Raw genomic sequence first — 19,946 nt, 5'->3', positions numbered from 1 at the left:
GTTATTTACGTTCCATTTTGGTATGTGTATCCGTCTTATGGTTAAATTTAAATCAAATAAATACTGGATTTTAGAAAAAAAACATGGTGTCCCACTTTTTCCCTAAAAAGTGACTGAAGTCCCATTTTTACTCAAAGGAATTATAATCGCCCTAGGTGTAGACCTACGTATCTTATAAAATGATCGTCGGAGACTATCTTCATTTTCTTACTATATTACTTTACTATTTATAACAGCGTCAAGTCAAACATTCCACAATATTTCCATATTCAACGCATGTTTGTTTTTTCACTTTGCGAACAATCACTCTAGCCTGTTATGCTAAGGCTATTATTTCAGCGTTCTTTCATTGAGTCTCTACAGTTGCGTGTCGAGGCTAGAGCTCGATACAAGCACCCTCTGGAGGATTGACGACAAAACATAAACAGGTGACCATCGCCAAGTAGTTCAGCCGGGCGCAGTGTGCCGCTTGCAGCGACCACGCAATGTCCAGCCTCAAGGTGAGTGCCAAGTTTTTTTTTTTAATCTGGTTAGCGCACGCCCAGCAATTTTTATATCTTCTATAGTATTCATTTCTCACCAGCTGCCGAACACAGCCGTTGCAGAAAATTATTTGTGTAACTTTCATAGCGCCACAGTACTCGCGTCACAGCTGTATTAACTTGTCACTAATACAGACCACATGTTGCCCTAGTACCAGAAGGAAGGAGAGCGTTAATGAACCGATTACACTTCTGCTTCAGACCATCTAATGCAAATTTCTATCGATTACTAATTTTCAAAATTTCGGCGACGACATAATACAGTATAAATGTCATCTGATAAGTGATGTTTGTGTGTGCCAGTATGTAACAAAAGCGAGTGTAAAAAAATAAGAATAGCGGATACCCACAGTGAAGTGAAGAGGTGCATGTGTTAATGTGTGTAAACACTATATAATAAACAGGTAGCATTGTGTTGTGTATACGGGTGATAAAGGCAAGCAAATATGTTCTCTTATCAAAACTGTACATAGGCCTCGCATAATTACATATTTCACGGAATCTTCAAGATATTATTTTGGTTTTTGCCACTGATACCAGAGTAAGAATAAAAAACAGTAACAACAGCAGTAGTATAGTTGCAAATTCACAGATCTTTGTCTGAACCACTTATACGAAATTTACTGTCAGTGTTACTGTCGTAAACGTCACATGTGCTCCCTCCCTACTGTGTGAATTTTTTTTTTCCTCGTTTCATATCACACTGTTTCAGAGATGAGACGTAGACTGTTCCTACATATGTTTCGAAATGTATAATTCACATTTTATAAGTTCATTAGATATATTATGTAAGTTATATACACATTATGTGGTCGTGGTGTATGCGTGTGTATGTGTATCAGGTTTCATCATTTTATTGACTATGAGGTCGATATAAGATCATTAGTGTGTATACATGTCTGTGTTTGTGACATTCGTAGATCTAAGCAAGCAAGCCCACCAGTATCTCCTATAGATGGGTAATAGTGTTCTTACCTCTAGCTCGTCAACGCACTACATACGTAGCAAGGTTAATGCTATTCTTAACAACGAACAACTATCCAGTCCCGTAGACGGAAAATAAATTTCTTGCATTGCTCACTCAGGGAATCGAACCACGGACCGCTTGAATGGGACAAAATCGATTTTGATATGCCGATATAAATAAGTGTTAGTATTTGTTATATTTAATGTGCTGGCAATGTTTTTAGTAATAATAATAATAATAATAATAATAATAATAATAATAATAATAATAATAATAATAATAATAATGGCGGCCGGGTAGCTCAGTTGGTAGAGCAGCTGGCTACGGACTGGAAGGTCCGGGGTTCGATCCCAGGTGGTGACAGGATTTTTTCTCGTTGCCAAACTTTCAGAACGGCCCCGAGGTTCACTCAGCCTCCTATAAAATTGAGTACCGGGCCTTTCCCGGGGGTAAAAGGCGGTCAGAGCGTGGTGCCGACCACACCACCTCATTCTAGTGCCGAGGTCATGGAAAGCATGGGGCTCTACCTCCATGCTCCCCAAGTGCCTTCATGGCAAGTTAATAATAATAATAATAATATAGATTACATTTATTATAAAATATGTGTTACATATATTAAACCAAATTGAACATATTAAATAAATTATTAAACAAATGAAATTAAATTAATTTACCCCCGTACGCTTATCTCTACCCTATATGTGTATGTCAATAAATCCATTGTCCGAAATTATTATTATTATTATTATTATTATTATTATTATTATTATTATTATTATTATTATTATTGCTGCTCGGAATCAATATTCATGAGTCAATTTCAGTCATATAGCATGTACATAAAACATCGCAAAGTTTATTGGGTGATAGCAAAATTAATTAACTTCAAATCCTATCATCTTCTCTTGTAAGTTTAGATAATTACACCCTCTGTAGAAATGACCGAATCGGTAAACGCGGAGGTGGTGTTGCGATGTATGTGCGATCGGACTTACCGTTTAAAATTGTCTACCAGTCTTCGAATGAAGTCTTAGAACATCCTGAATATCTATTCATCGAAGTCGGTGCAAGCAACAAAAAGTGCCTCCTTGGAGTTGTATACAAACCCCCTAAATCAGGATTCTTAAGTGACCTTGAAACACCTTTGCTTAATCTTGTGCCTCACTATGACCATACTGTTATTTTAGGCGATTTCAATAAAAACTTATTAAATTCAAGTAATTACGCTACAGTTCAACTTAAGAACATGTTTGAGTCTTACAATATATCCATCCTTCCTTCCGCAGCTACCCACCACACCCAGGAATCGGAGACACTTCTTGACATTATTGCCACGACTAATCCTCAGCTAGTATTAACGAATGGACAACTACCAGCGCCGGGTATCTCAGCACACGACATAATCTTTTTAGAATATTCCTTGTATTGTCCAAAATATAAACCTCGCATCACATCATACCGGGACTTAAAGCTATTGAGCATGATGAATTAATCAATGACGCACTTAGCCTGCCTTGGACTGAAGTGTGGAACTTACCAGACATTGACGACAAAATCGAAAAATTTAACGACCTAGTAATTCAGTTATACGATAAACACGCAGCCTTGAAAACCAGACGAGTTGGTAGACACCCTGCGCCTTGGATGTGCGATGCCATAAAATTACTCATGACAGACAGAGACACTGCTTATCGTAAATACAGACGGAGCAAGGACGAATTAGTTTTTAATACTTACAAAGTTTTAAGAAATAAATGTAATCAAGCAGTAAGAAATGCTAAATTACGCCATGCACATTCCCTTATTCTACCTTCGGTAAGTGCGAAAGAATTGTGGCGTAACCTTAATAACCTGGGTCTAACAAAAGCAAAGCCTCGGGTAGATAACATCAACTTGTCACTCAATAGTCTAAATGAACATTTTGTCACTGCTCCACCTGAACCATTACATAAGCAAGAGACTCTTGAATTTCTCAGATCTTACCCCCAACCTGTGTGGGATAAATTCTTCTTTAAATACATTAACCCGACTGACGTAATGAAGACGCTGCGACGTATGAAATCTAAAGCCCAAGGTATAGACAATATAAATATCACTCTCCTGTATAAAATAATAGATGTGATCCTGCCGACCGTCACCCATATATTCAATGCATCTATTATGACTGGGTCCTACCCCTCTCTCTGGAAAATGGCATTAGTGAAACCTTTACTTAAATCTAACACACCTTCTACAGTAAACCAATACAGACCGATATCAATTCTTCCCACTCTTTCAAAAGCATTAGAACATATTGTACATGGACAACTTATGAACTATCTCGACGAACACAAACTCCTTGATGACTATCAATCGGGTTTTAGACATGGACACAGCACTTCTACAGCCCTACTTAAAGTGACTGAGGACATCCGTGAAGCTATGGATAGGGGTGAAGTAACGGCACTAACTCTTCTCGATTTCAGCAATGCCTTTGGTTCTGTTGATATCGACTTGCTTCTTGCAAAGATGAAGGCTTTGCACCTGTCAGACAATACCTTGAGCTGGATGGACTCCTACCTACGTGACCGCCAACAGTGTGTTTCACTTGATAATCAATTCTCCCAATGGAGATGCACAAAGGCGGGAGTGCCGCAGGGCTCCGTATTAGGTCCACTACTTTTCTCTATCTACATTAATGACGTATCAAAGAACTTACAGTATTGCCGATATCACCTCTATGCCGACGACCTACAACTTTACATACATTCCAGACCCAATACGATCAATGAATCGATTGACAAGTTAAATTGTGACCTAGCCACTGTCTCCACTTGGGCGGCCAATTTCGGACTCGCACTTAATCCAAGTAAGACTCAAGCCATAATTATTGGACATAAGCGTTTAGTTAACTCCCTTAATAACAGTAATCTTTCAGTTGTTACCCTTAACAACACGCTAATCCCTTATTCATCTGTCGTAAAAAATCTTGGCTTCTTTTTTGATAATAATCTAAGTTGGAATTTTCAAGTTAAAGAAACGATAAAAAAAAGTCTGTTCCTTCATTCACTGTTTGAGTCGCTTGAGAAACTTCTTGCCCCAGCAACTAAAACTTACCCTAGTGCAAACCCTAGTAACGCCGCACTTCGATTATTGTGACGTTTTGTTAAGTGACCTAAGTTCTGAATTGTCAGTCAAGTTACAGCGAGCTCAGAATATGTGCGTCAGATACGTGTGCAACATCCGACGGTATGATCACATATCACCGTCCTTCGCAAGTCTCTCGTGGCTCCGACTTAAAGAACGTAGAACTTTACACTCTTTGTCTTTACTCTTTCGAATTCTGCACACTTCAACACCAAATTACCTTTCGTCTCGTTTCTCTTATCTATACTCTAACCACGACGTAAATACCAGATCACTTATCTGTGGCACGCTAAGTATACCTCTTCATAGAACATCTTGTTATTCATCATCTTTTACAATATCCACCTCGCGTCAATGGAATTCCTTGTCACAAAGTATTAGGGGCTGCAAGACAATAAACACCTTTAAGAACAGCTTAAAAGATAACCTTATTAGCATTTCACTCCAATCATACTGATTTAAACTATCACTGACTACATTGTTACTTTTTTCTTTAGACATCATCCTGATTGTGCTGTATTTTAATTGTCTCGTAATAATCTCTTTCTATTATCTAATATTATTTGAAATATATTAACATTCTATGTATTTTAGTTTAGTTCTGCTACACAGTTTATTTCAGTGTTTAATTAATAGTTCATAGTATTTTGTTGGTTAATTTGTAAATAACTTTTGTATACATGTAACTCTCATCTAAATCAAATTGTTGGATTCTTTGTAAGTTCATGCATATGTATATACACTTTTTGCTGGTTGAGTGGAAGAGAAGGCCTTACGGCCTTAACTCTGCCAGCTAAAATAAATCATTATTATTATTATTATTATTATTATTATTATTATTATTATTCTAACGATGTAATAAAAAAAGAACTTGGAGTAGGATTTATTGATGTATTCTTCAACATTTAAAGAATGAACTTTACCGAAAAAGGGATAAATTTATTGTCTTTAAAAATGTGTGGTCCGTTCTACTTTTATTTATACCAATGTGCCCCACAATAAAATCATATTCGAAGAAAATCGTTATGGGTAAATTAATGGACAGCCACCTGAAAAAACGACCAAGAAGTGTTATAATTGTTGCAGATTTTCTATAGCAATATTTGCACTTTTTCATATAGCAGATGTACTACATTCTAATAGCACACACATCATTTGGCGTCCCTCCACCAACATTTACACAATTCATTAGGTGCATATGTCCCGTCAAGTGACGTCTCTTCAGCTCTAACGCCACACCCACCGGCCTAGTTTCTTCACATCCATGTATTCTACTAAAAAATTGACGATACAGGAATCTGTAAGAAAGAAGAAAGGTAGAGATAATCTTATCAGAGGTGTGCTCCATTTCGTTAGTATAGTGATTTTTCTTTGTCATACTTGCCAGTGAAAGAGCTTTAGAAATAAATTTATATAGAAGAAAATTTACACAATTTCAACCTTATCATAAGGAACAGATTGACAAGATTGTTGAAAAAACAAACGGAACACTAAAGTGTGCATTATGACACTAGAAATGAACAAATCAGTAGGCCTAAGGGATATCCTTAATGACATCTAGGCCTACATGACAATGAAGATGGTGGCGGTGCTGGTGTTATGATGGGGTGAAGGTGTTGAATGGTAGTGATAGTGAGATACAGCTGGTGATAGCAATGATTATGATGGCAATGGTGGCGACAGTGTTGTGATCAATAATGATGATGTTGTTAATGATGGCTCCTTGTGATGATGGCAATGGCGATACTTATGATACAGATTATTGTAATAATGGCAGAAATTATGGTATTTAGCAGAGGTGATGGTTTTGATGATTATGTTAGTGGTGATAGTGGGATGACAATTATCGTGGTCGTATGCTAGTTAAGGTGATGCTGTCGATATTATTTTTAAGGAGAAGAGATCCGAAGTCTTACCCTGCATCCTGAGTCTTATTGTGCTTACCAGTACTTTTCTGTAAATGATACATGTATCCGAACGGACGCGCTCTTGTACAAGTACAGCTCACCACACCGTGAACTCAACCCCGTCTGTGGTACGGATGATAATATGAATTAAAGATGGCGAAATGATTTCGAGGTTCAACGCCGAAAGTTACCCAGAAATTCGGCTTCAATTAGTTGAGGAAAAACCTCGGAAATAATCCACCAGGTAACTTGTCTCAACGAGAATTTGAATCCAGACCCGCTCGTTCACGATTAGACGTGCTGTGCTACTCCACAGCGGTGAACATGCTGTAGATGTTAGGTAGTGATCGTGTTGGTGGTGGTGCTGACGATAAAGTTGGTGGTAAGGGATCTGATTTTTCTTATTTTTGCTAACAATTAATGAAAACCGTCTTATTTAAATTTTTTTGGTTACTTTTATTCTATAATAATTTACGTCATCTATTCGCACAGAAGATAAAGAAGAGTGCATAATTTTTGTTGGGGCTATTCCAATAATTTTTCTTTTTTTACTTTTATTAGAGTTACAGATGTAATCTTGAGAATTAGGCTTTTGGGTTTTACATCCTGTTCTGAAACTTGGCATTTCCAGTGTTTCGGAATTACTTACAGGTTCCATCATCGGGCGAGATAGGTGAGACCGGGCTAATCCGGACTGCTGTTGTTTATATGGGAAACTCGGCTTTTCGATTACCACTAAAATTTCGGTGTTGAATTCAGACGAGATGGCCTCAGATTTGAAAATTTGTGAAGATGATCCATGTCCGTCACTGAGTCTACTTTGTTACACGTAACACATTTTTGTTATATTTTATAAATGGAGATTCTGTATAAATGTGCTGCCAAGCAGACATGACCAGTTCTTAGCTATAGAATCTATCTAGGTGATTATAGTATTATAGATTTTAGGAGAATTTGCCACAATTGATTTGTACTGTCAGCTTAAAAATTAAGCTATTTCTTTCTGGATATTTGTATTTATTATTAATTCTGCAGAAGGACACGGAAATGTTGAATTTTTCTTTTGTAGAATTTTGGTACCATTTTAGTCTATCTGCCAGTTAATTCCCAAAGTGTGCAGGTATCCATTGTACAGTAATGTTTTTTTTTTATTTTGTAAGACTGTGATAGCCTATGAATAGATTTTTGGATTCTAGTATTTTATTGCTAACTGGTACTGTACAGGACTGGTAACTGTGTCCGCGGTCTTGTTGCGAGGAAAAGATTTTCTGATGGAAGCGAAGAGGAAGGGAGGCATTGAGCTGACGTTTATTACAGATAAGAAAGAACACTATTGCAGTACATGACTGAAGAACTTTATGACAGATGATAGATATAATATTGCTGATGCTTCACACACTCGTATATTGCTACGTGAACTCCTGATACTGCAAAATAGAACATCGCTGGCCACGTCAGGAATGCTGAGCCTGGAATTGTATCATGCATTGCCAGAAAATGATTAGATACGAACAAATTCGTTGATTTGCAAGGAATAGGTCTTATTGGTTCGACATTTCTTGCGAACAGTCTTTCAGCAAGTTAAACGTCAAGAAGAATAGTGCTTGAAGCCATATCACTGATGAACATTTAATATGTGTTTTATATTTAATAGATCAATAATCAATCAATCATTCAATCACTATGACACATCAAAACCAGAGCAGTGACTACCTAGATCAAAACCATAAAGTTTTTGGTCTGAATTACAATTTTCCTCCAAGCTTCTCTACCTTCCGCCATGATTCTATTTCCTCCTGTTGCATTTAACCTGCTCTAAAATGGAACCTAAGATCGAAGCCATTATAAACAAAAAGAAGTGCCAACTTTCAGTAGACACGTCAAAGAAAATTGAAAGCGAGAGAGAGAGAGAGAGAGAGAGAGAGAGAGAGAGAGACAGAGATATCGAAATAAATTACGTCAGTTTTCACTTTTAATAGGCCTATCCCAAATATTTACGAATTTTGTATTATTTTATTGTTAATTAATTTGTGTTTCGTTATTTCGATAAGAGTATGGTTATAATGAGAGCTAGGAAGTTGGAACCAAAACTATTAAGTTGTCCGAGCTTGGACTATATTTCTACCGAATGAATTGCAGTGACACAGCTCTAAATGTCAACAAACCAGCACAACTGACATGTACAATCGGGTGGTAACCAAACTTGTCTTTGTGCCAATGATCCATGGGCATAAAACAAGAAACACAGTAAATACATACGCCTACAAGGATATCATGAGTGGATTTAATACCCTTATATACAGGGACATCATTTTATTTTTACTAATATTTTTAATATTAACCTGGCTATATCTTTGGATTAAAGGTCTAGAACCGGAAAAACCGTTTGCTCCCCCTTCCAAGACTGAAGATGGATGATACTGGCGTAAAATACAAATCACTTTACTAGATATGAGGGAAGAAAATTAGTACATCCATTTACGTAAACTAGGAAATATCGCAATTTTGAATTTGATCATTTTCATTAGGTTTTTGTTTAATCAAAATACAGTACAGTATTAACAATGAGTGTTTTACTCACGAACTGAGCTGTCCATGCGGACGTATTCATTATGCAGTGTATATTATACTGTCTACAGCACATTAGCGTACACTATAGAGAATGAAGTTAAATTGAAAAATAATCATAATATGAATATTTAAACACATTTTTGAAAATGGTGGCCGTTCATTTCGATACAGGCTTCAGTTCTAATGTGCATATTATCGCACTATAGACTATTGTACGTAATTCCAATTACCAGTTTCGTCCTTCGTACTAGTAACTAGTGTTGAAATAATTCTGTACCTACTCTATAAAAGAGACCTTACGTACTGTAAATTCAATCTTCACTTCTGCCCGATCCGAAAAGATAAAATTACTCAGACATGCTATCTACTGTCCGTCCAAGTGGTTACGTCGCAGCGTCGTAGAAAGGGAGGAATTCACGTGACAGTCAATTACTTAACAAGGCTCTTTTATTTAAGTTATTTTAAACAATTGTATGGGTATAATATTACGTAGACGTACAATCCCTAACAGAAATTAATGTTCTCAGAAAAGAGCTAAGACAGCCCAGCCACTAGCATTTACAGAAGCAGGTAGGGGAAACCGGGATGCGACGTAGGCAAATGGAAAATGATGCAATAATCAAAGCTCTTTCGTCACTGGAAAACGCGAACATATTTTTGGAATGTACTGTTTACTATGATCGTAAGGCTACTATGACTGTATATGCGGTCCTGGATCTGTGTGGAGGACGGTTGAACTTCGTTAGTAGAAGGGGTGGGAGTGAGGTACATTCAAAAACTCAGATACAATAAAAATTGAAGTAAAAATAAAATGATTGCCCTGTAGTACGGCTTTCAAGTGAGGTAAACTGCGTTCTTTTCTTTTTATTTTAGTGTAATTAATGTAATATTACATATAAACTGATGCGTTAATAATTCCCTGTACCTATATTTAGTTAGTTATAGGCTTATATATTTATAAATTATCATAAGGAAGGTTACTGAAAGAAAAAAATCTTCGTCCTTTGTTTATTGTAAATGGTTTAACTATTTTTTTCTGAAGAAAGAGGAAGCCGAGGAGCTCTCATTGAAATGAATAATAATAATAATAATAATAATAATAATAATAATAACGCATTCGGTCTTACACTTTCGTACACACTAAAATAGTCGCTTCCATGCTGCATTAATTTTGAATTAAGGAACAAAAGATGGGAGTTTTCCTTCAACCAAATGAAGCAGAATTTGTTGGGTAACTGTTGGCGTTGGATCTCGGACTCATTTCGCCATCATTAATTCATATATCATCATCATCCATACCATATATCCTGGGTTAAGTTCGTGGTGCGGCGTGCTATATTTGTAAAAGAGCGCAGCTGTTCGGCTACCCAGTCATTCACAGAATATGAATGGTAAGCACAATAAGCCTCAGGCTGCAATGTAAGTCTTCGGGTCTCTCCTCCTTACAAGATAGAGAGAAAAAAAGAGGAACGAGAGATTAGTTCTCTGTCAACTTGGAGTAGAACAATAGAATAACGGAAGCTATAAACAAGGCTTCTGGAAATCTGACATGAAGGAAGAAGTATTTCTGGAGCATGAAGCTCTCCCTTGCGATAAATGTGTGAGGCAAAATGAACTTCAACGTTAATTGCGTTGTAATGTGTTATAGCACGTTTTACGACTAGAGTTGATCTCAATAGCCTTAGAGAGTATATACTTGACCATATTCCTGGAAAACCTGCACTTTGCTGTTTGTGATGCAGGTATAGGGAGGGTTGAAATAAAGTCGCTGATTATTACTATTTAATACGAGAAAATTCGTACCGGCACCGGAAATCGAACCCAGGACCTCTCAGCTCTGCGCGCTGAGCGCTCTTTCCAACTGAGCTATGCCGGGACACGATCCACGGCCCCGGCCGAACCCCTCTCTTAATGCTTTTACGGCCTTACGCTGATGTTTTATATCTATTTTGTACAGATGCTACAGTCATATCCAGTTTGCTATTTCAAGCAGTTTGGTGTGAATTCTGGTATTGTAAACTTGTAAAGAGAGGCAATCTTAAGTGTAAGTTTTATCTTATGCTTAATTGTAGTGTCTTTGATAGAAGAGGGAATTATATTCTTTCCGAAAATAAAGAGCTTATATGGCGAGTTTACGAGTATTTTCAGAAAAAATATGACGATGCGAGGTGCGGTAAACCTAGGATATCCGTCACTAAGTGTATGAAAGAACTATTAAAGCGACTGGAATTAGTTAAAAGTAGGATTCTTACGGAGAAAGAGCAACGAAAAACGGCCGCGTCATTGTTCTAAAAATAATATAGTTAATTTCGACATTGCATTGGATCGCGCATTGGGAAAGAATATTTTGTGTGGAGAAGGATAAAAGGTTCCAAAGCGAAGTTGTGTCTCCCTGTATTTCGATCATCTCTCTGAAGGATAATGAAAAACATTGTGTTCCGTTTTAAGAAGAATATGGCGCAAAAGTATTTGATGGGACGTAAGGATAAAGTTGCGCTACGCAATCAGTTTCTTTGTGCAAATAAAGATAAAAGATCGACCAAACGTGCTGTATTTTTTCCCGACAAAACATGGATAAATGTGAACATGATAAAAATAAACTAAGGACAATAGTGTTGATGTCGCAGTTCCGCGTGCGCCAATTGGTAAAGGTTCCAGGATTATAGTATACTTTTTTTTATTGGGTTATTTTACGACGCTGTATCAACATCTAGGTTATTTAGCGTCTGAATGATATGAAGGTGATAATGCCGGTGAAATGAGTCCGGGGTCCAGCACCGAAAGTTACCCAGCATTTGCTCGTATTAGGTTGAGGGAAAACTCCGGAAAAAACCTCAACCAGGTAACTTGCCCCGACCTGGTTTCGCAGCCAGACGCGCTGACCGTTACTCCATGCCCGTAGTGAACAGGGGGTTTCTAAAATAATGGGCTACTGCTGTTCAAATGGGGTTCAACTAAGTATTATTACGAAGAATGGAGAGTGATTGTTTCAGGAACAGTTTTTACCTCATATTGAACCTAATTCTGTGATTGTTATAGATAACGCAATATATGATACACACACGAATGGTCTACAAGGATTATGAAGTTTCTTTAGAAACGTTCAGTAGTCCTCTCACCCTTCTCCAAAACTGACCTGCCAGCTAATGGTTTAAAAACCCGGCGAGACAACCCTCTCTATTCCTGAAATACGCCATAACACATAACATTCTCAGAAAAAGGAAAATTAATTTGATATGGGTCAAAGAAATAAATTAAATGTAGTTATACTGCATTATGCACTTATTAACTACAGTAACTCAGAGCTGAACATTTTATTAGTTTGAGGTTACATAAACAAATTACTACATTTAGAAGAAAATGCAGAGACACAAGTATACAACACCTGTCGACTTAATTTTCTGACAAGTTAGAAATATTTTGCTGCAACGTTATATTTGATAAGAGTTGTATATCCATCAAAATACAAAGTTCACATAATATTTATGGCACTAAATATTAATTATCTGTTGGAAAGTGCAAAAGCACACGAAGGTAATTTGCATACAATTTATAAGTGTACATTTTAAACCCTTAAGGAAAACAAAATTGGTGTTATGAAGATGATATATTCTATGCGATTATACGTTTGACGTTGACTTCTGTAATGTGGTGTAAAATATAGGTATTCTTACCTGTAGTTCGTTTATTGAACTATGAGCGATACCAAAATAAGACCATTTGCTATGCAGGCAAGTTAAAAATTATTAGGTTTATAGGGAATAACTTTCATTTTCTACCTTGTGCACAGACACTCTTTTCTTTGACATAAATAGTCTACTTTGACATAAACACTTCTATAACGAAGGGTCGCTAGAGAAAAACGGGTGGCGGAATGGGATAATGGAGACAGGATACAAAGCAATCTATTTCCAAAAATCCGCACTCCAAATTTATAGGGATATTAAAAGATTTTAATAAAATTGTTCCTATTGATATTCCTAGCGTTATTACTTACTTGTTAAATAATAATAGTAATATAAGTTAAATAACTTGGAAATAAAATGTTCAAGAGAAAAGATATTTTGTGAATATAAGAGTGATATTTAAAAAAATAATTGAAAAGGAAATGATATTTCACTACGAGAACGCTACATACCGTTCGTGAAGTCTTGCGTGGCTCTTTTGAAGCACTGTATGTTTGGAGAGGATTCACTTCTATTCATTTAAGAATTATTAGAAAAGAAACATTTCTATAAAAACGCTGGTTTCCGTAACGGCTAACGTTGCTATAGTTTTACAAATGATTTCCCGTAGATATCTTTTAGGCCGTAAAAATTTTACCTGAATTATTGGCAGAATTTTGTAGATATTGATTAAGTGCTACAGAAAGTTAAGCACATTTCTACTCTACTTAATGAGTACGGCTACTTTAATTTTGCAAATAAATTCGTACAGATATTTCAAAACCTAAATATTTTATCTGACGTTCTCTATTGAAGGCATAAATAAAGTTAATTTCTGTGAAATAATCCTTTTTGAAGATACGCTGTCTATATCATTTCAATGATCAATTTGACAGCAGTAAAAAAATAAGAAAATGATTAAAATTTATTTCAATCATAATTTAATGCTAAAATTTTTAATTTTAAAGGCTATTTAATTTTTTAGTAAAGTAATTACATTTCATGAGCATAATTATCGGTTTAATTGGCTAATTTTACTGAATATGAACAAAATCCGTATGAAGGTTTAAAAAAATTTGTGTAGACAGACAGAAGAATGCTTATGAAGAATTCTGAGGGCACAAAACACAGGACATCGATTTTTTGGGTATCGCATTAGCCTACTTTCTTTTTATCTCCATTCCTGTTTTCTTTGTTTTTTCTTCTATTTAATGTCTTCCATTATAAAACTTGTACTTGAAATTTGGGAAAAGGAAATTGTACCAGAACAATGGAAGGAGTCCATAATCGTACCTATTTTTAAGAAGGGGGACAAGACTAACTGTAGTAACTTTCGAGGAATATCACTTTTGTTGACGTCGTACAAAATTTTGTCGAATATCCTTTTGCGAAGATTAACTCCATATGCAGATGAAATTATTGGGGATCATCAGTGTGGTTTTAGGCGTAATAGATCGACTATTGATCAGATTTTTTGTATTCGGCAGATATTGGAGACAAAATGGGAGTATAAGGATACAGTAGGCCTACATCAGTTATTCATAGATTTCAAAAAGGCGTATGACTCGGTTAAGAGAGAAGTTTTATATAATATTGTAAATTTTATACTAAACAACAATGTAACTTTTATTTAAAGCAACAATAATTCCTTTCTACAATTCACCTTAAACTCTCTCGTCAACAATAGGATTTGCACTCAACACAGTATTCGTTATTGCACTCCACAGACGAAAATGACAATTTACTTGGATTATTGAGAACAACAATGAACTGTTAATTTTAACTAATGTTTACAAAGCACTATTTACAAATCAGAACTGTCAGTTCTGAGTTCGTTTGCCTTGGCTAGTAAGCTCTTCTAGCTCAGTCACTCGAGTTCACAGTATCTCGAACCCCAGACCTTCAGAGACAGACCACTGAACTTCGAACTCAGATCCCCCAACTGCGGTCCACTGCACTCGAACTCCGGGCTTCAGGCTCCACAGTTACGGACACAACTCTAGTCACGCTCTATTCTCGAAGCTGGCTTCACTGCTACACAAGACTAACTCGCTTACTGTCCAAATCTGCCTGTAACAACACTGGCTTACTGACGGGCTGACTGCAGTTCACTCGCGTGCGTAATTTATAACCACAGCGACATAGACGAGAAAGTTCGAGCTCTCGATTTTTCCACTTCGACGGACTTCTGCACCTCTCTCGGCAAGCAGCAAATGCGCGCGCGCAACCTCCCCTCGCCGCGTCGCCGTAGTACTCCGCATCTCTTACCTCTCAGCATGCAGATGCTCCCGTACGTTCGCTACATCCTAAGCGACCAACGTTTATTCGGCCACGCCCCCTGTCGGAAACGCGTTCGAACCCCGGTGCAGCTGTCACAATATTCTTATTGAATTTGGTATTCCCAAGAAACTAGTTCGATTAATTAAAATGTGTCTTAGTGAAACTTACAGCAGAGTCCGTATAGGCCAGTTTCTATCTGATGCTTTTCCAATTCACTGCGGGCTAAAGCAGGGAGATGCACTATCACCTTTACTTTTTAACTTTGCTCTAGAATATGCCATTAGGAAAGTTCAGGAAAACAGGCAGGGTTTGGAATTGAACGGGTTACATCAGCTTCTTGTCTATGCGGATGACGTGAATATGTTAGGAGAAAATCCACAAACGATTAGGGGAAACGCTGAAATTCTAATTGAAGCAAGTAAAGCGATTGGGTTGGAAGTAAATCCCGAAAAGACAAAGTATATGATTATGTCTCGTGACCAGAATATAGTACGAAATGGAACTATAAAAATTGGAGATTTATCCTTCGAAGAGTTTGAAAAATTCAAATATCTTGGAGCAACAGTAACAAACATAAATGACACTCGGGAGGAAATTAAACGCAGAACAAATATGGGACATATCTGTTATTATTCGGTTGAGAAGCTTTTGTCATCTAGTCTTCTGTCAAAAAATCTGAAAGTTAGAATTTATAAAACAGCTATATTACCGGTTGTTGTGTATGGTTGTGAAACTTGGACTCTCACTTTGAGAGAGGAACAGAGATTAAGGGTGTTTGAGAATAAGGTTCTTAGGAAAATTTTTGGGGCTAAGAGGGATGAAGTTACAGGAGAATGGAGAAAGTTACACAACACAGAGGTGCACGCATTGTATACTTCACCTGACATAATTAGGACCATAAAATCCAGACGTTTGAGATGGGCAGGACATGTAGCACGTATGGGCGAATCCAGAAATGCATATAGAGTGTTAGTTGGGAGGCCGAAGGGGAAAAGAGCTTTGGGGAGGCTGAGACGTAGATGGGAAGATAATATTAAAATGGATTTGAGGGAGGTAGGATATGATGGTAGAGACTGGATTAATCTTGCTCAGGATAGGGACCAATGGCGGGCTTATGTAAGGGCGGCAATGAACTTCCGGGTTCCTTAAAAGCCAGTAAGTAAGTAATGCCTTCCATTTCCTATTACTTACAGTTCAGTACGATGTAGGGGTGGGTGTATAAGCATGGACCAACACTTGACCGACACATATTGTGAGCCTCCTTTGACTTGTGGTCAGCACAGAGCACAGACACTTCTTTACATACTTTATAATAAGAAAATAATGATAATAATGTGGGCCTATGTATACAAGTTCTTTTATCTTATCGTTAGAACGAAAACAAATAAAGAGCGCATGACGTTACGAGTAATAAATTCGTACCAATAGGTGAATAATAATGAAATGATACCCAAAGAAACCTTGATGGGGGACAAAGAAATCGTTAATTATTCAGAAGAGATATGGCTTTAGACATTTGTAACGACCCCAGCAAGTAAGAAACCCTTCCCTCCACTTCGCTCCTTTTGTTCAACTGAAGACGAATTTAGACTGAAACTTCGAAACGTCGCGAATGCCTGTTTCCATGATCAATAATGAAAAAAGTTCAAGTGCTGTTTCCTGTGAAACAAGTTTAAATGAACTAGCAGAGAGAAAAGATACTATAAGATAGCAATTGTTATTAGAGAAAAAAATTCGCTCAGACACCGGGGTTCGATCCCGGGTCCTTGGTTTTACGTATCAGCGCTCTAACCACTGAGCTACACCAAAGTTCAGTCCACAGCACCGGATCGAATCCCTCTCCTCTAGTGTTTTTCCCTTTATGGCCTTACTTCATGCTCGACACATATGTTGACATAGGCTATATTAAGTCAACTGCCATTATACGAGGAGCGCACTTATTTGAGTGACTTGGTGGCCAGGATTCCACAGTATATGCACTAATGGGCGAAAAATCTACGTAAAGATTAATTTTTGGTCCTACAAAATACAATAATGGTAACAATTGGTAACCGGATTCGATCAGGTGCTGTGGATTGAACTTCGGCGTAGCTCAGTGGTTAGAGCGCTTGGTACGTAAAACGATGGACCCGGGTTCGATCTCCGGCGCAGGAGCGAATTTTTCCCCTCTAATAGCAAGTATAGTTACCATAACAGACAAATTCTGTAGGACCAAAAATTAATCTTTACTTAGTATAATGTAAGATGTCAACATCAACTGGCAAGCAGTAAATGGAAGTGGAGATTCTCCTAATATTTTTAATTGTGGAGTTGCTAATTATGGTGTTATAATAATAATAATAATAATAATAATAATAATAATAATAATAATAATAATAATAATAATAAATAAGATGATAATGACGAAATAATGTTAGCAGTGACAATGAATATGGCAATGATATGGTGTTGGTTTAGAGTGGAAACAAATTTTAGCTCTATTTGCAAGAGTGAATAAGGTGACACTTAGAATCTAAATACATCAGAAGCGACGCATTGAAACCACGAATAACGATCAACTTCTTGCAGGAATAAATTGACGCATGAATACATTATTTTATAGGAAGCGCAGCAAACAGTCTCACACATTTTGATAAAAAGCCACAATGAACCTAGAGCGCTTACTTATCTAGTTGTAATGGTCTTGTAAAGTCTAATATAACTGACCAAATCCTGCAGGTTTGGTGTTTTCGGAAATGATTCCACGTAAAGCAAAAATTATTTTACGTTGAAATAATTTTATCTTTTTTTTTATCATATGGAGATCTTACATCGAGTGATGCACACGTGCATCGCGTCGGTGGAAAGATAGCATTTGTATGATTTCTTAGGCTTTCGCGGTGACTGATCATAATTAGGCTTTTGAGCATTCCACCGTGTCCTGGAGCTTAACATTTCCAACGTTTTGTTCATCACCAGGCCAAATTGTTTCCTCCTCTGTGTTAATAATATTAAATATGTTCCAGAAAGCAGTACGAGCAATCCTTAGTTATTCTTCTTCTGCTATTCTAACTATAGCATAAAGCTATATCCATGTGAGAGGGGTCTGTCGCAACCGCGAGGAAAAGGGTAGGTATTAGGTTCGGGATGGGGGTGGCCTTTCTATGACATTGACACACAACTACCAGTTCTGAATATATATTGCGAGAGTGCAGTCAACTTGAGTTTACGGTATTCTTTACAGTGTTCAATTCAGAACTTCCTTATACAGTAATTACAGTATATCTGTATAATTCAGTGTAGTACGTATATTCAGTATAAGATTAGTATAGTATAGTATAGAGTGTAGTGTAGTGATAAAATAGTATAGTATGTGTATAGCTATAGAATCGGAGTAATAGTAATAGATGATAGAGTAGTGATATTAGCAAGAACGATAGTCTTAAACACTTTCGTTTAGTATGGCCAATAGAAAGACAAACACGACTACTCATTCATAGTGAAGCAAGAGAAATAATAGCTAACATCATAGAGAAGTGCGATGAGGAAAGCGTGCAAAAACATTTGAGGTTTCCCTTAAATAAATCAACTGAAAGAGCGTCCAAATATCCTGGAGTAGGGTATAGTACAGTAAAGAAGATTAGGAAGAAACATTAAGAAAAGAAAGCAGTCCGGAGAGACTTCTGAAATCGCCAGGAAAAAAGAGAGGAATGATGTCTCGTAATATACTGCATGTAGACGACTTCGACAAGTGTGTTATAAGTAGGGGGCGGATGTTGATGACCTAAAAATCTACTTAAAATGATCATTAAAATGTCCTGAAACTAATAGAAAAAGGTATGAAATTAAAACAAAATGATATTTAAATATTATTTACCATACTCGCACCACAACTTCTTAAAAATTAGTCACCTTCTTTCAATGCCTGCCGTGCAAATCTCGGAGAGAGAAGGCAACTTCCTGGTATTTGGCTAAGATAAAGGAACATGCAACAAAATGAAAGTTTTAAGGGAAAACTATAGATTTTAATGAGGGTTTACTATGTGTTTCAATCAGGGGTGGTCCATGGCAATGGCTTCATTCTCCGTCTCCTCCTCCTTCCGCGCTTCACTTTTATTACCAGATCTTTCAGATGAGGAGAGTGTGAATGACGAAACAAATTGTGGGCGCAGCGTGCATTCTTCCAATCCTTATGTTAAAAATACTGTCTACTACAGTAGACATACTTTCCGAACCATGTTGAGGACACAACGTCCTGTCCAGGACATGGTAAAAGTTTCCCCCCCTTCCAAACATAAATTCTAAAGACACCCTCGTACCGACAAAAGAACAATAGCAGTCAAAGTCCTCACTTAAACTAAGCTGCTGTCATGTATTTTATATTTCTTCCGTTGTGTGAAGTGAAGCCGTGAGTGGAATGAGGGATGGACTTTAGAGTCTGCTCCAAACTATAAAACTCAAACTTCACTGTTATTCACTTATTCAGTAGGTAATTACTATTGACCTATTTGGTTAGAAAATGATTTAGCAGACTTATCGGCAAAGAACAAAGTAAAATGCATTCCAAATGATCTCAAAGTTCTTCAAAGTATTAGAAATTACCAAAAATGCCGAAAACATATAAAAATGACCTCTTAGTTCAAAAACGTCAAAAAATGCAAAAAATTCAGTAATAAGAAATTACTTTTTTTACATTGATATTAATATAGAAAAAATTTCTATATTAATAGGCATCGTCCTAATGTAAAAAATAAGAAGATGACTTTTCATCAACATCTGCCCCCTAGTTATAAGAAATACAATACAAGACTTCTATATTCAAGGAAAGAGAATGGCGACAATACCTAAACTTTTGACGGTAATTAAAGAAAAAAATCAATTTTCCTTGGGGCAGAAAATCACTGAACAG

General features: G+C 36.8%; 1 protein-coding gene across 3 annotated transcripts in view; it reads left to right on the top strand.

The window, feature by feature from the left end:
- Window positions 1-363: 363 nt before the first annotated feature.
- Window positions 364-19,946, top strand: part of LOC138711876 (solute carrier family 2, facilitated glucose transporter member 8-like) — a 264,797-nt gene continuing 245,214 nt past the window's right edge. The window contains exon 1 of one of the 3 annotated variants that reach the window (XM_069843142.1): window positions 364-500. In XM_069843142.1, coding sequence (XP_069699243.1) covers window positions 486-500 — 15 coding nt within the window. In that variant the 5' untranslated portion in view covers window positions 364-485. The remainder of the gene's footprint in view (window positions 501-19,946) is intronic. The other 2 variants (XM_069843140.1, XM_069843141.1) reach the window with 2 other exon arrangements.

Source organism: Periplaneta americana, chromosome 13 (genome assembly GCF_040183065.1).
Source record: "Periplaneta americana isolate PAMFEO1 chromosome 13, P.americana_PAMFEO1_priV1, whole genome shotgun sequence".
Taxonomy (NCBI): domain Eukaryota; kingdom Metazoa; phylum Arthropoda; class Insecta; order Blattodea; family Blattidae; genus Periplaneta; species Periplaneta americana.
Note: the sequence above shows the minus strand (reverse complement) of the source record. Positions and strands in the feature narration are given on the sequence as shown.